Source organism: Larus michahellis, chromosome 9 (assembly GCF_964199755.1).
Source record: "Larus michahellis chromosome 9, bLarMic1.1, whole genome shotgun sequence".
In the NCBI taxonomy this organism is placed as follows: Eukaryota; Metazoa; Chordata; class Aves; order Charadriiformes; family Laridae; genus Larus; species Larus michahellis.
The window spans coordinates 21435322-21452475 of NC_133904.1; the positions used below are offsets into that span (position 1 = coordinate 21435322).

Genomic DNA, 17154 nt, shown 5'->3' on the forward strand with positions numbered 1-17154 from the left:
GTGGGGGGGGGGGGGGGGAGGCGACAGCAGCGAGTCCACCAGGGAGCAGGGAGGGAGGCAGAGGTAATGCCTTATCCACCACATAAAAATTGGTGATTTTTGCTTTCCTGCATGAAAATGGTTTGTTTTGGGTTTTTTTTCCTCTGTTTCAGCTGCTCACATCCAAGTGGATTTAACTTTCCCTGGAGCCCCAAATTGGGATATTCTTCCCCCAAAATTAGGGGGGGTTCCCCCAGCGCAGACCCAGAATCAGGGGCCTTTGGGGTATTTTTGTGCTGTGGCAGCAGCTCCCTCTCAGGGTGCACGACCCCACGGGGGAAAGTCCCCGCTTTGGGGGAATCGGCCCCAAATCGGGATGGGAAAAGGAGAAGGGGGAAGGGGTGGCTTTGGAAAGCGCTTCGACATCTTCAAAAGAGACTAGAGGGGAGGGTGAGTTTCTAAATCCTTTATATAAACAGGATTTCTTTACATTTTAGAAACCTCATATAGCACAGACGTTTACACTGCTGTATCTACTTACACATATATATACACACTCAGAGAACGCATATTATCTATTTACACTTATGTAGAATATCCGTTAAGAGTTAGAACTATTTAGACTTCTATATTAACACTTATTATATAGAACATCTAATTAGACTAGCTATCTGTTTAGACATATATTTTCACACTCGAATATCTCTTTATGAATATCTCTTTATAAATATCTCTTTTAAAAATCTTTTCATCATCTAAACTTCACATCATATAGAATCACAGAATCCTTGGAGATACGGGTTTTTATTTTGAACTCCTTTTATATAGATAAATGAATACTATTTTTCAACAGATATAAAAATGAGACGTTCTCTATTTTGATGCCTCACGCTCACAGTTATAGGTTTTAACATTTTTTTAACACCCCCCCCAAATTTGCATACATGTTGGGGCTGTGACCTGCCTCTTTGGGGGGAACTCCATGTAACCCCCACATCCCCCACTCACCTGCTCCTCCGCTGCATCATCGTATCATGGATGCTCCGCCGCATCAACGCGGCTCCCATTTCACAAAGTTCTTCCTCGTCCCGGGAACCTTTTGCGGAGATGTTTGTTCAAAACCAAGCTGCCAGCAGGGAAGACCACATGAAATCTAGCAAAAATCTTAGCTGCAGCTGTCACTTTTGTGATCCCAATTAGACACATTTGGATCAACACGCGAGACAGCCTCTTGCACCACTTCAAAATGCCGGGTCATGAGCTCATTACTTGCTGCAATCGTCTCTGCCAACCTTCAAACCCACGTGGCCTCTCCAGAGGTCAAGGCCTGCAAAGCCTGCGATACACATACACACTTTGGTTTTGTGCAGGCTGTACAGAAGACGCGTTCTTTCCTACTGCCAAGATGCTAATTTTAAGCTTATATTCCTTATCCTTGGGAAGAAAATACGTACAGTATTCACACAGTCTATACGCAGTAATTCACACAGCCTACTAAAAACCGAGGGAAAAGAAAAGGAAGAATGGAAAAATTGATATATCACTTCTATTTGTCACTGAAATCTCAATCCACCAAAACATTCCTACCAAACTTATGCCTTCCAAAAATTAATAAAGCTTTTATGCAATATTGGGTTATATATCAGTTTTGTAGGGTAGCTCGGGCACTTAAATCTCAATCTGACAGGGCTTCTGTTGGGAGGGGAAAAAGGAAGCTTTCTTTCCCCTCACTTCCAGAAGCTCCACTATGCACTTAATCCTTCTGATACGGGAGTATTTTTCCCTCTCTCCTTCTTGCAACCCAAGATTTCCTTGTTCTTTTATTGAGAGATTTCTATTGCTTCTGCATAGGAGTGGGATTTAACCTTCATGCACGTAATATTTGCTACTGCTCTGGGACACACCGGGCCCCCTTTGCTATTTCTGTTCTTTGCTTCTTCTTTGCACTTGTGTGCAGCTCTTGATGCCTGTAGCCCGGGCAACGCTACAGGCTTGGGGCTGAGTGGCTGGAAAGCTGCCCGGCAGAAAAGGACCTGGGGGTGGACAGCGGGCTTAACACGAGCCAGCAGTGTGTCCAGGTGGCCAAGGCGGCCAATAGCATCCTGGCTTGTATCAGGAATAGCGTGGCCAGCAGGAGTAGGGAAGTCATCGTGCCTCTGTACTCGGCCCTGGTGAGGCCTCACCTCGAGTCCTGTGTTCGGTTTTGGGCTCCTCACTACAGGAAGGACACTGAAGTGCTGGAGCGTGTCCAGAGGAGAGCTACCAGGCTGGTGAGGGGTCTGGAGACCAGGTCATATGAGGAGAGGCTGAGGGAGCTGGGCATGTTTAGCTTGGAGAAGAGGAGGCTGAGGGGAGACCTCATTGCCCTCTACAGCTACCTGAAAGGAAACTGTAGAGAGGCAGGGGTTGGCCTCTTCTCCCAAGGGAATAACGACAGGACCAGAGGAAATGGTATGAAGCTGCGGCAAGGGAGATTTAGATTAGATATTAGGAAGAATTACTTTACTGAAAGAGTGGTCGGGCACTGGAACAGCCTGCCCAGGGAGGTGGTGGAGTCACCATCCCTGGAGGTATTTAAGAAACGTGTAGACATGGCTCTTCAGGGCATGCTCTAGTGCCCAAGATTATTGGTTTGTGGTGGGGTGTTGTGTGTGGGGTTGTGGGTGTGGAGTTTAGTTGGTGGGTGCTTTTTTTTTTGTGGTTTTTTTTTTTTTTTTTTCTTTTTTTAATGTGGTTGGACTCGATGATCTCAAAGGTCCCTTCCAACCACTAAGATTCTGTGATTCTGTGATTTTTAGATGGTAAGCAGTGCTATGGTGTTTTCAGATGGCAAGGTAAAACGTAGCGTGAGGGCATTATTTCTACCCCTCCCAACAAACTTGGCTTCCTGTTTGCAAATACAGAGCAAGCACAAAAGCAGGGGGAAGAGGGGAGCAGACATTTCCGTCTCTGAATGCTTATTCGGAAAAAAAATGGCGCACTAATGCAGCCTTAACCAGAGTTTTCTAGCAGAAGCTACTCAACACTGAGTTCAAAAAAATTTGCTAGTTCCATACTGACATCAGCAGGAAGTGAAGAATTCTATTACAGTGCTAAAACAAATTCTGATCTACATGTGTTCTGCTGCTCCAGATCTGCAGTGTAACCCTGGGATCAGTCATTTAATCTTTCGGTTCATCAGTTTCCTTATCTATAAAACAAAGATCCCAATTTCTGTCAATCTCACATTTCCAGGTTGTACGTTCTGCAGGGCAGAACCTACTTCTTGCAAAGCGTCTATATGGTGCTTACAAAAGTCACTATGACAAGAACGGGAGTCTAAAACCAGCAGGAGGACAGAGGCGCCAAAACAAATAGTTCTGTGTTCCAGAATGACAATTACACAGAGAGCTAAAAAAACATTTCAAGACTCACCTAGTAAGATGCTCAGTGAGGACTAAATGGTCAAAACTGAAAAGACAGTCATTATCATCACCTACTCCATTAAAATACTAATATTGCAGTTAATCATTGTATATCTATCAGGCTAGTTGTCGCTGTAAAAAAATAATTAAAGTACATTTAAAATTGTTAATTATGCAAGTATCTGTGAACATCATTAGATTAATTTTTAGAAAGATGCTTTAAGCCTTTAAGTCAAGATGCAAGTTCATCCTATCTCATTCCTACAATTTACCTGGAGTGAAAGCGGTTTGATACTTCCCATTCGAAAGAGCTACCGCATTTGCTAGAAACGGGAAAGCTGGTAAGTCTAAATAAGTGCATAGGAATAACAATTAATGTATTGTTGTTCAGTTTACCATTAGCGAGAACAAAACCTATACTATTCAATATATATGCAAGCTCCATTGTTAATGCAGCACCTGGAAAAAATGATGTAATTAATATTAGACTGCCCTCTAGCCTGTATATAAGGTTGACCTCTGCAATCTTTATGACCTCCAATCTGCAAAGGAACATTTTCATACGTTCACAAGCACCATGCAATTACAAAGGAAGAGAAACTGTGGCACCTAAAAATCAATATCCCATTACAGTATCCTATGATGGGACAATTTTAACTCTATTTCATCTATTGAAAAGTGATACTACATGCTATCATATTGCATGCCTGTAAAATATTGCAAGCCTTCGCTCAATTTCACTGAAGTCAGCAGCATGATCTTATCCACCGGTGCAAACCTACACAGTAAACAAATCAAATTTGCAAGCTGTAAAGAGAGATCTCAGAGCACTCAGTGAGAAAGCCCAGCAAGTCAAAGTACTTGCCAGCTGAGAAAACAGGATATGCCAAGAAAAGTTGGTTCCTTTGCAGCAAAACCTTTTGTTGTTTGGGTTTTTTTTTTAAATAAAGAGGAATTTTCATTACAGTTTTATGACTTTATGGAACAAGGTCTAACTTCTGTTGCAATCTGGATTGCTGAAAATTTCTGAGCAGGAGACTGGAAACTGTCACTAGTTGAATTCATAATGTATGTTATTAATATATTAACAGATCTAGACAGCTTAATAAATTCGTTTTACAGTGCTTTGTGTCATGACAGACAGTGTTGCAACTATGATTCTTCCAAGCCAGCTGCACATTTAGTTGCCAGGAGGAAACGGGAGTTTTGGCAAAAGAGCAACGACCAGTTAACACACTCGCACCCAAAAAACAAAAGCTCCCCCAGTCTGGGTTCCAATAAAAATATTCACCTACCGCACTGTATCTGAAAACAATTTTGGACTACAGGTTTCAAAAGAAACAGTCTATTATTAATAACTGGATAACCCACACCACAGAACTGTAAGTTCCAAGATCTCCACAGACATCCATTTATCAGGTTATCCTTGTCCCTGTAGTCAAGATTACCGTCTTGACACCAGGAGGCAGGAGAGATCCTTGAAAAAGAAAACAGCTTTTTTTGGAACTTAATTCTGCAACAAGGGACAGATTCTCACGGAACACACAGAGCTCCAAAGGCAGCTAAACAAGGTGCTAAATAGGTGCCTGACATACAGGACAGAAGGGAAAAAAAAAATAATCATTGAAAAGTTCTCCGTTTTTCATACAGAAAATTCAGTTCATCCCTACATTCCTATGTTCATAAACGGATTTCTGCAGTAAACTATATCGAAATCTGATGTGATAAACAATTGAGCAAAATAAAACAATGGCTGTTCAGAGAAATTCCTTACTTTCATGCTGCTTCTAATCAGAAGAGAGTCTCCATCTTCACACACGAAGGACTGCAATGAACAGTACCCAGCACTTCTCTACAGAGACCAGAACTTTGGGGTCACTTCAATCGCATCTGCTTACACCAGCAATAAACTATTTAAGCTGAAAGTTCACTTACAAAACTGAAGAACTTGAAGAAGAATCAAGGTGTTGCATGACATTATATAGGACATAAGAATTTACAGCTTCTCAGACATGCTCTTGATTTCAACATACAATCTTCATGGTTGGAAAGGACCTTTGAGATCATCGAGTCCAACCATACACACACACAAAAAACCCCTACACTCTCTACCATTAGAGCATGCCCTGAAGTGCCACATCTAGATGTTTCTTAAACACCTCTAGGGATGGTGACTCAACCACCTCCCTGGGCAGGCTGTTCCAGTGCCTGACCACCCTTTCACTAAAGTAATTCCTCCTAACATCTAATCTAAGCCTCCCCTGCCGCAACTTCAGACCATTTCCTCTGGTCCTGTCATTATTCACCTGGGAGAAGAGGCCAACACCCACCACTCTACAACCTCCTTTCAGGTAGCTATAGAGGGCAATGAGGTCTCCCCTCAGCCTCCTCTTCTCCAAGCTAAACATGCCCAGCTCCCTCAGCCTCTCCTCATATGACCTGGTCTCCAGACCCCTCACCAGCCTGGTAGCTCTCCTCTGGACACGCTCCAGCACTTCAATGTCCCTCTTGTACAGAGGGGCCCAGAACTGAACACAGCACTCGAGGTGAGGCCTCACCAGGGCCCGGTACAGAGGCACCATCGCTTCCCTGCTCCTGCTGGCCACGCTATTCCTGATACGGGCCAGAATGCTGTGGGCCTTCTTGGCCACCTGGGCACACTGCTGGCTCATGTTAAGCTGGCCGTCCACCAGCACCCCCAGGTCCTTTTCTGCCGGGCAGCTTTCCAGCCACTCTTCCCCAAGCCTGAAGCGTTGCTTGGGGTTGCTGTGACCGAAATGCAGGACCCAGCCCTTGGCCTTTTTAAACCTCATACAGTTGGCCTTGGCCCATCGATCCAGCCTGTCCAGGTCCCCCTGCAGAGCCTTCCCACCCTCCAGCAGATCAACACTCCCACCTAGTTTGGTGTCGTCTGCAAACTTACTAAGGGTGCACTCAATCGCCTCATCCAGATCGTTGATACAGACATTAAACAAAGGCAGACCCAAAACTGAGCCCCGAGGGACACCACTGGTGACGGGCCGCCACGAGGCTTTCACCCCATTAATCACAACTCTCTGGGCACGGCCATCCGGCCAGTTTTTAACCCAGCAAAGAGTACGCTTGTCTATGCCATGATTCGCCAGCTTCTCCAGGAGAATGCTGTGGGGGACGGTGACAAAGGCCTTACCAAAGTCCAGACAGACAACGTCCACAGCCTTCCCCGCGCCCAGAAGGCAGGTCACGTCGTCACAGAAAGAGATCAGGTTGGTTAAGCAGGACCTCCCTTTCCTAAACCCATGCTGGCTGGCCCTGATCCCTTGAGTTTTACTTCCCAAGAAGTGGAAAATATGACTTTGTTGACAGAAGCACAGTTTATATGCATTACAGAAAAACGTCCTCACAGCCATTTAAAAAACAATACAAGGAAAAACTTAACTTTATTTAGCTTTATCTATAAAACAACGAGTTAAAAAGTTGCTATGACATTGAGAACATGATGCCAGAGATAATTATAAAACAGCAATGAATGCTAAAAAAAACATTAACATCACAAATACTAAGAACAGTCCCAGTCCTGGGGAGCCAGCTGTGCACAGTGTTCTTCCTCCAAGGAGTCCACCACCTTTCAAAAAAAACAAAACAAAAAAAAACAGACCACAACCAAACAAAAAATAAGTTCAAAGGCATCGGGAAACAACCCCCCATTTTAAACATTTCCAACTTACTGGGAAGTAATTTACAGAAAGTAATTACAGAGGGAAAAAAATGGTCAGTGCTGATACGTTTTCTACAATCACACAATAGAGCACAAATGGGGAAAAAGCACTTCTCTTTACACCTACTCAGTTTTTAAAATCACGTCTACATTACCAGCCTTCAAAGTGCAAGCTACATATCTGCTGAATTAACTGAAGGCATAACAGGTGAGACGTAAGTTAAAATACCGCCACCAGTAGTTATACAACTAACCACGGATGCCAGTAGCCTACTTCAAACCCTGACCAACTTGGTGTTTTACTCCCTCCTGTGTGTTACCAGCCAAACACATATTCCATTGTTTAAAATGCCATACTTTCACCTTTCCTAGGAGATTCTCCGTCCAAAAACACCTAGAAGGCAGCGGGAAAGAGGAAGAGAGAAAACAGAATCAGCGATCACACAGTTAATTCTTTTTAAAATACACAGGGTTTTTTTCTTTTCCAAAGCGTTACTAGATTTTGACAAAATCGGTTTGAAAGATTTTCAAAACCTCTGGAATCACGTCAAGTCCTCAATCGCTTTATTTGATTCCTACTATCATCATTATTATCGTCATCACTACTGCTATTGTTATTATTATTTTTGAGACTGAACAGAGAGAGTTTGTACTTGAAACACATCTTGAAAGAAATGACAGGAGGAAAAGGTGAAGGCTAAGCTCACATTGAAGTGAACGTGCGTACAGCCTCATACAACTAAGAGGAGACAGCACACAGAAACACACGCTTCTGTTCCCCTTAACTTACCTGGTAGTCACTAGCGAAGGCTTTATATGGTGGTACGAGAGGTCTCATTGTGGGGAACCTTGTCGTATAATTTGCAGGCTGTACTGGTGTGCTGGCCACGGATTTTGTAGGTGGAGTGAAAACTGAAGACATCGGGGACGCAGAGCTTCTTGCAAAGTTTTCCATCACAGTCTTAAAAAGAGGCATGACATAATGTAAACAGATACTAAAAAGCTGTATTTCAACCCTTATTATCTAGAACTATTATCTAGGATCATTTGATAACGTATCTTCGCATCTCAAAGTCAGCAAAGACCACGGGTACATTGCCTGTCAGTACAGAGCACCACCAAGCATTTCCCCCACCGCAAGCATTGATACGTTGCATTATGCCATTGCGAAGCAGTGGAAGCTTGAAATCTCTTCCCTGCACGTACTCAGTGGCAGCCAAGTTTGAAAGAGTAGAGAGAAAATAGAAAAATTGTCAGACTTGCAGCAAGCCTCAAGCAGTATCTTTTTCTCAGGCCCAGCTGAACATACGTAGCACAACCACCTCTTTCTAAATACTTCTCAAAATCTTTGACCCGATCCCTACAGGAGCGACTCCAATCCTTTACCAACTTGCAGCTCTTGGCTCAGATTCAGTTTGCCAAGGAGTTTCACTCAGTCCCCTTACCAAACGCTAGAAAGCGGTCAGAAGGCTCCGTTTCTGTAAGCTGGTGTTTAGAAGGGAATGCACGTCAAACGGAAGAGGCAGCGAGTGACTTGATGGGAACCACGAGTTCCCCAAGAGCCCAGAGGAAACAAGGTGGGAAATGACAACCAGCCTGGGGAGACCCAATTTGCCACATTTCAACTCAGCGGAGCAGAGCCTTCAACCAGCCTCAAGACAACAGGAATCCAGCAGCACATCTGGCAGGAGGTGGCTATCCAAAACACAGGATAGGAGTAGTCTCCAGTGGGGGCGGCAGCTCGCTCTGCTCAACACAGGGGGCACTGAGCCGGGCAACTAACTGCTCCTTTTAAATCAGAAGCCCAAGCACTCCTGTCAAAGCCATGCTATCTAGTTGCCAATTGCAAGGACGAGCTTTACAGACTAACGCCAAACCCACAAACGCATTGGTCTCCAGAATTCTCCCTTGCCTCCAAAAATACAGGTTAAGGATTATGGGCTTATTCATTGGTATTTGAAAGTGGACACACCGTGCACAAGAGACAGAAAATTCAAAGCAACAAAGACCAGAGACCTGACAATTACGTGTCTTGGATCGTTGCTTCTCGAGTTTCAGCTTTTGGGCAATTCAGTCATTGATACAAACTGGACGCCAAAACAGCAAAGAAGGTAAGAAGAGACCAGAAGCCCTACCAGAAGCCCGCACCTGTACGGTAACCAATGCAAAGAGTTGCAGGAATTCATGGGCAGAGCACTGTCGACGCCTAAAAACTAACAGCCCGTGATCAAATTAGCTTGAAATACAGCCAGCCCCACTCCAGCCACTATTGAAAAGAAAGGAACATGGTTTGGTGGGGGCAGGGTGACTTCCAAGCAGCACAGAACTTTCCAATCGTGAACCTTCTTGTCAGGAAATTTTGCCAAACACTTATGTAAGGTAGGAGAGACTCTGCCCACAGAAGTTAACTTCCTACGCTTTGCAATTCAAAACGGAAAAAATAGAAGACGTCGGGACAAATAAAGAGGAAGCCCAAAACCACAGTGCCTTCTACTTCAATAAAAACAACTGTTAACTTACTTTATCCGTACAGGGCTTGACACCGATCCTGATACATTCACCAAAAATTCTTCCATCTTTGCTTAAGGCTTTCCGGGCTTGAAGCTTAGACTGATAGCAAATATGCATCCAGTTTCCTGTGTCGGACACCTAGGTGAGATTAAGGGACAACTGTGACACTCAGCCTTTTAAAGAACGAGCCAGAAGCTTTTCAGAAATTAATCTCAAGCTGAGACATACCACATGCTTTAATATGTTTCCATACTGAGCAAATCGTAGAAGAAGATAGGAAGCTGATGCTTGAGGAAATCTGAAACATGGGAGAAAATATGCAAAAAATTACAATGAGTAGTTTATGGAGTCTGGTGCTACAACAGAACCCTATGAAGGGTTTTCAGAAATCCAAAAGAGCCAAGGGCGTTCGTGCCATTTCAGAAGCAGCGACTTGAGGAATATTCTCAGCTAGGCTCTTTTACTTCACCACACCTCGATGGTTAGAAGGCTGCCTTTCTAACTTGAAAAAAAAAATAACAGGCAGCTTAAGTTCAGGTGCTTCACTAACATCGGTGCAGTTACTGGCTTTAACCACAGCTGTATTTCCGGCAGAACCTAGGAATGCCAGAAAAGAGCACGTCCAAGTACCTCTTTCCACACGTTGCCGAGATTTCAGCCCTGATTTTTCTAATACTTTGGAAATCCACTTACCCAAATACAGTTACCCATGCGGCATCCCATTGATCCTCTGACCTCTGGGAATCACCTCGAGTATAAAAAGGATCTGGCTGAGCAGGAGAAAGAGTCGTCTTCCTAGGCTGCCCAACGCTTGCAGGACCGAACATACTTGAAGCTGTCAAATTGAAATGGCATTCTTTCACAAATTACTTTTGCCAGACAGACAAGCTTAGGAGCCTACACGGAAAGAATCAAGTCAGTAGCAAGCATTTCATTTGCTTATGGAAGAGCCTGGGGGAGATTCACCTGCAGACACAGACAACCAGCAAATCAACCCGACCTTCACGTCTGCAAGCACGCTAGGAAATTTTATGACTCACACCCTAACTTTCCCCTTCAGCCCTGGACACCAGCAGCTGAACACAGACTCCAAACAGGAACAAGGCAGCACAATTAAGCTTAGCAAGAAGCCACAGGTTCATACAGAAGATAGGGAACTTTATGAAGATGGAAGACGACCCATCCGTCTCAGTGGCTTCACTCAAGTACAACCACCTCTGTGCTCAGTTCAACAACACATTTTGAAGAAGGCGTAAGTAAAGCTGATTGCAATTCAGTCGCTCTCAGAGTGGAAAAGTATTTCACATCCACGTACCTTTTGCAAAGCTAGTAAAGAAAGATGCCACTCCTTCATAAATTAGCAAGGAGCTGATGCAGCAATGATTTTTGTCTATTGAGGAAAGCAGTAAGAGAGCCGATTATCTGTTTTGACAGGACATCTACCTGATCCAGGAGTTGATGGCACGCTTCCAACCAATGGGCTCTGTGTTACAGAAAAGCTGGCCTGCATTAAAACACAGAAAGCGTAACAAATCATTCTTACAGGTACACTTCTCGGATCAGCAGAGATCATTTCCAGGGAACTTAAGCACCAGACAAGAAGAGTAACTGTTTGCCTTAAGTTACTCCTGGCTTTTAAGACTAAGAACAGACGTTTCCACGTAGACTTAATACAAGACGACTAAAAGTTGTTCATGAAAAGTTATGTGACAATGTTTTTACATTCTGACATAGAGTCTAGCAGAGAGTCTGGACATCCAGGAGCCTCAACTCTTACGTTCTGGAATTTCCAGCTGATTACTCAGCCTTACAAGGTCTACAAGAAGAAAGCTTAGTTAGGCTTAGGGTGAGCTTTAGGTAACAGGATCTGAAAAAACCCTTACTAACACCAATCCCGTATGCTTTGGGAAACCAAGTAGCTTTAGGTACTGACGCTCAGAAACTTATAGGTTAACTTCTTCAAAACAGGCATCTCACTGTTGCTGGAGTAGAGCAACTCACGCATTCACCTGCCTCCCGATGGAAAGGATGCCAGGATCACAAGTCACCAGCATCCGATTTTCACTGTCTAAAAGGCTTAGAAATCATGAGAGCATCACCCCCACTTGTAAGCCTCCGCACTCGCTTCCTTTTCCTCTCAACCACTTAGCGCAACTGCACTGAAGGAGTTATTTCTTTTTAACATAGAAGGATTTCAACATCCCAAACTATTTCAGTACATTTTTAGCCCGAACCATGGCATTTTGTAGGTACAAGATCAAACAAACTGGAGCACCAGGTGGCCTAGCAACATGCCTTCTGATAGCTGCTCATTTTTATTGGGGCTTTTTTAAATATCCTGTCCTTTAGGACAGTCGTGTTCCCTCCTTCCCAGAGAACTCAAACTTGCAGAATAAACTTTTCAGAAGGCAACACGCACACAAAAGTCTGCTCATTCAGTGAGGCCTTCTCCTTGTATCAACAGAATCGCGTTCACCAAAAAAGAACCAACTATCACTTGACTGCTCAGTTGAAGGAGGTAGCGGCGCTTATTGTTAGAATGACCTTCTAGAAATTTTACTGTTACTCTTTCAAAATCAACCCCACCTCCCGGCCCAACGTTTGGTGAGATATCGCTCTCAGCGCAAAATTCCTCCTAGTTCAGGACATGCCTCTAGTGCCCACAAAAAGAAAAGATAACACATATTTGGACCCTTCTGGCAATCAGCAGCCCAATACATTTACCGGACGGTGAAAAGCTGCAACAAGACTGCATTTGTCATGGACAAAGCATAGCAGAGGCAGGATTTGCATTTGTCATTCTCTACAGTACCCAAACTCAAACCCAGTAGGAGACAGCTCCACCACTGCAGCTCACGTTTGGGCCGCACAGGAACAGGCTCACCAAGCAACCAGACTACGCGACAGCATGAGCCGAAGAACCCACCAGGCATTCTGCTACGGCAGTTGATACAACTCAGTTAAAAGAATTCACTGAAGCAGGAAACTACCTCACATCTTCCCCTACGAGCAGGCTGGTATCTAAGCCACTTACTGGTATTCTTGAGCCTAGAGGTGTTGATCCAAGTCCAGGTCTAAAGGATTCGTCACGCAGGCTTCTGACTGGTGGAGCACCACTTCTATCTTTACCCTTAGGGACTTCTGGTAGTGAGGACGATAACCCTGCAATCAAAAGGAACAAATGAAGAGCCTGAGAAGTCTTGGAATTTTACTCTGCTGCTACTTGTTCTTGAAAGTTCAACAGGAATTTTGGCCAGGGAAGGCTGTTGATTCTTTCACTGGAGGCCTGCAAAACCATCTGGCCTACCAAACTCTTCAGGTTGGATTGTTCTATGTAAATATCGCACAGGTGTCACAACCTGCTTCCTTACACAAGTATCAAGAATTAAACTGACTGAAAGACCTTGGCATATCTCTGAACATTTTGTATGTTTACCCCAAGGCGAAAAAAAAAAACCAAACAACCAGAGAAACAAAAAACCCCAGAGACATCCAAGAACTGTTACAGTGTATTCTACAAAGCACTCTCCTCCCAGCAAGGTTTCCAGTTCCAGTGACATACTTAACCACCCCTTCTGGGAGGCCTGTGTTACCGTCTTCCTGGTTCCCTCTTGCCTCGAGTTGACACCCTGAGGCTGTAGTAAACCCTTTTAAAAACTACCAGGTGAAATTCACATGACTATTTTCAATTTCATGAATATTTCCCTCAGCGGCTTGTATTGGAGGCACCGGGGGGTGGCAGGGCAGACAAGATCGTCAAGCAGGAGAGCAGGAGACCACCAACCCTAGACTATCTCAAGTTGGAAGGGACCCATAGGGATCACGGAGTCCAATTCTGCTTGAAATTGAAAGACAGGAGTATCGACAATTATCTTGACCAAATTTTGACTTTCAGGACAAGTTTTCAGCACGCAACCAACTCTGACCTGCAAGTAGTGCCCAAAATTCCCACACGCTGACTGTGCGGCCGCGTAAATCTGGTACGGGCCGACCCACTGAATCGGGTAAAGCGCCCGTGAGGAACTCGGGCAGAAACCGAGCCTCGTCTCCTGCCTTGGGTGAGGCCGGGGCGCCGGGAGCCATCGCCTCGTCTGCTGCGCTAACTCCAACAGCCTCTAAAACGCGGCCAGCGGAGCGCGGGCAGCGCCGGGGGGAAGAGCCGGGCGACCTCGGCCGGGCAACCGCCACCCCCGAGGCGCCTCGCGCCGCCCAACGGCTCCGCGCGAGCCCAACGGCCGGCGGGAGCGGCGCGCGCGGGGCCCGGCGGCGCGGGGCAGAGGCGCAGGGGGCGCGGGGCCGGGAAGGGGCGGCGGCCCCGCGGCCAAGACGGCCGGGCCGGGCCGGGCCGGGCCGGGGGAAGCCTGTGCTGGGCCCGGAGGCGTCTGCACGGCCAAGGGCTTTCCCCGAGAAACAGACGGGGCTGCGCTGGCAGACCGCGTTCGGGTGTCGGGCCGGGGGGAGCCGCTCCTGCGGGCCGGGAGCCGACGAGCGAGGGGCGACCGGCGCTCCAGAAGCCTCGCTCAGCACACGCGGGAAAATCACCTCAGAAACCTCGGGATGATTTTTGTCTATTGAGGAAAGCAGTAACAAAGTCGATTATCTAGTTTCACAGGACATCTACCTGTTCCAGGAGGTGATGGCATACAGAAATGCAGAAGTCCAGAGCTCCCCGTCAAAATACCAGGGGAAAAGAGCCCATTACATTCAGTTGCCTCTCCTTTTAAACACGTGCAACAAATACCTAACTGCTTCAGTGCGCCTCGCCAAATGTATGCCACAGCTAATTAGCAGTGGCAGTTTTAAACGCTGCCAGTCAGTTTGTAAATGACACAGTTTCAGCTTTTTTTTAAAAAAGTTTCATTTAGCATAGAAAAATCAGCGAGATAAGAGATCCCTCCCAATGGTTTTACTCTGGAAGGTCGGGGGTGGGGGGGAGGAAATCAAATCCCCGGGGCTGCAATCCATAGGAACAGGGTTCTATGATATCTCCACTGTTACAACCGAGAGCACAAAGGCCGGCAAAGAAGTGCAAAGAGAGCGCCAAGTCTCGTTGCTCACGACTTCTATGGCCCAGTGCTTCATCTCTGAGGGCCCGCTCTGACGGGAGCTTCATAAAAAGGCAAGTGCCTTCAGTGAGAAACGGTTCTATTTTGGAAAATCTCTTTCCAACCAACATCAAAATGACACACCTTATGTTACGGACAAAGGACACCATGGAAGCAACCACTCGGCAAAACCACAGCAGGACTCACCCTCACTAGTTACGAGGCTGCTGATGCTTCGTGGAAAAGCAATTGGACCTCGATTGCTTTAGGACAGATGCCAGTATCTCAGTAAGGTTTCTCGAGTCCTGCTATAAGGTATCCTAAACACTGACTGAAAAGCATAAAGCTTTTATCAGGAACACAGAGCCTGCTTCTCCTGAACATCTGAAATCTCACAAACAGTTTCTTCCCCCTTTTAGTCCACAATTATTTTCACAGCATCACTTAAGAGCAAGCACACAGAAAGAGAAGACGACTGTGCTTTCAGGAAGAGAAAGCAAACGCAGGGAAGTACGCCTTGCATGGGCCTAACGTGCGCCAGAACAGACCTTATATTATTTGTACTGTTTTGTTAAAATATTTCATACAAAAACTATAGAAGGAGAGCTGACGAAGCCCTCGTGTTAACTTCAAAGTCCACACTACCAGGACTTTCGGAAGAAAGCAGACACCCATCGCAGACGTACCTCGTACTCACAGAGCACTCCGGATCCTTTCCATCGGTCCTGCGCTGTCACCGCACAACAAAAGGGCAACCACGGAGAAACGCTGGCAGTTGACATTCTGCCGAGAGAGGAAAAAAAACCTTTAGCCCAAAGCTGGGTAGCAGTCCAAGGCCTCCTTCTTCCGTGGGGGTTTGCAGAGGCTGCAGCCGAGTGGAGGAAAAAGCATTGGGCACCATCTCTGGCACAGTAATTGATACCGGCCACTAGAGCTTGGCATTTTTTTGACTCGCTGGCAGCTTTACTTCCCCCAGAGCCACTTTCCCCAGCACACGCAGCTGACAGGCACAGACGCCTACGGACATTTTCTCGAGCCAAGCAGAGCCTAGGTCTCCTCACCCTATACGTCCTGAGCTGAATATTTTTCTTAAAGGGTGCAGCAACCACGTGTCCTTCCAAACTGCCTCCTTGCAACAAAGCAGCTGTTTTTCCCAGGCCGTTTCTCCAAACGGCCACGATCTTTTCAAACTGCCCTTGCGCCACCAAACCCGCGCAGGCTCCCTCCCAGCTTTTGGCTGCCCTTGGCTTTACCGGGCACACGCTCTATTCCCTCGCCCAACAGCAAAAGCAGGGCACGCTCTCAGACCAGAGCGCAACCCTGCGGGTGCCCGCGCACGCCCGGCTGCTTTGGCGAGGAGCCCCCGAGCGTCCCCGACAGCGCAGGCTGCACGCCCAAGCTCAGCTTCACCCGCACCCCTTTCAGAGGATGCGCAACTTGCCATTCGCTTCCTGACATGGCTGCTCTTCCTTCAGAAATTCCACTTGGAGCCAACATTTTCACAACGGGTTCAAGCAGTTACCTTCCTGCAATTACCAGCACTTTTACACAGACAAGTCACTTAACTGCTCTTCTAAAATTACCCGACTGAAAGTCACAGCCCTGAAAGAGGAGGGAAAAAGACAAGGAGAGCTCAGGCAGCAGCAGAGCTCTGCAGGCTGCCACCTGCAGTCAACATCGCACTCTCTTTTTGAAAGCACACACACACACGCCCCCCCAAAAACTCACATCCCCACAAAACAAACAAACAAAAACCCCAGGACCTTGTGTCTTCCCCTCTCTCAGCAGACTGTCTCCTCAGAGCGTGACGTGCAGACCATCTGTACCCCGAGGACATTTGCCCGCAAGCAATATGTGTCCAGAAACGGCCCAGATCTCCACGAGTTGTGTCATTTTGGGGGGTTTCGTTATCATAACTCAATTGCATGGAGGGGCACGTTTGAGAGGAAACTCATTAACTTTTAAACGTAGCCTCTCCTTGGGCAAAAAAACTTGTTGGAGACGGTTGTGGGGAGCGCTGGGGAACTACCGAGGGCCCGGCCCCGCGTCCCTGCGGGGCGGCACCAGCTCGGCCCGGCCGCCGCTCGAGGACCGCCGCTCCGGGTTTCATTGCTCCGGCATCGCCAGCAGCGCACCCCAACCCCTCCCGGCCGAAGGGACCCCGCGGGAAGCCGGGCCCAGCCAGCCCCCTCCGACACCACAGTGACCACGCAGGCTCCCCGTGCCCCCCTCACGTCCCCCCGTCTCGCCTCGGGACCCCGCCGCCCCCTGCCTCACCTTGACGAGGTCCCGATGCTTCACGACGTGCTCGCCGCGGCCCCGGACCGGACCGCGACGACCCGCCCGCCAGGACCCGCTTTCCCCACGGGCCCCTCCGCGCCCGCTTCCACCTGCCCGCCATTTTCCCCACGCCCCCTTCCCTTCCGGCCCGCCGCCGACGGCCCGCCCACGCCGCGCGCCCATTGGCCATCGCCCACTCCGCTCCTAGGCAGCTGGGCTCCAGTGGTCGTCAATCCTC

General features: G+C 47.1%; 1 protein-coding gene across 5 annotated transcripts; it reads right to left on the minus strand.

Annotated features, from left to right (window-relative positions):
• Window positions 1–6771: 6771 nt before the first annotated feature.
• LOC141748565 (nucleoporin NUP35-like) lies at window positions 6772–17062 on the minus strand. Of its 5 annotated transcripts, none has more exons than XM_074600833.1 (11): window positions 16914–17060; window positions 16078–16238; window positions 15323–15419; window positions 12626–12753; window positions 11035–11095; window positions 10285–10426; window positions 9820–9889; window positions 9601–9729; window positions 7871–8041; window positions 7444–7474; window positions 6772–6987 (listed from the first exon to the last, which is right to left on the minus strand). In XM_074600833.1, the coding sequence occupies exons 6-11, from the start codon at window positions 10416–10418 to the stop codon at window positions 6875–6877; spliced, it is 648 nt and encodes a 215-aa protein (XP_074456934.1). In that variant the 5' UTR covers window positions 10419–10426; window positions 11035–11095; window positions 12626–12753; window positions 15323–15419; window positions 16078–16238; window positions 16914–17060; the 3' UTR covers window positions 6772–6874. The 5 variants fall into 5 exon arrangements, with proteins under 5 accessions (XP_074456934.1, XP_074456935.1, XP_074456933.1 ...); XM_074600834.1 differs by having other exon boundaries at window positions 16078–16162; window positions 16914–17043; XM_074600832.1 differs by lacking the exon at window positions 16078–16238 and having other exon boundaries at window positions 16914–17062.
• Between the last annotated feature and the right edge of the window lie 92 nt (window positions 17063–17154).

Coding starts and splice junctions, on each gene's coding strand:
- LOC141748565 (XM_074600832.1), bottom strand. CDS start 10,418: ATGTTCGGTCCTGCAAGCGTTGGGCAGCCTAGGAAGACGACTCTTTCT. Junction 9,730..9,819: donor GAAACATATTAAAGCATGTG/GTATGTCTCAGC, acceptor AATCTCACCTAG/GTGTCCGACACAGGAAACTG. Junction 6,988..7,443: donor CGGAGAATCTCCTAGGAAAG/GTGAAAGTATGG, acceptor TTTTTTTGAAAG/GTGGTGGACTCCTTGGAGGA.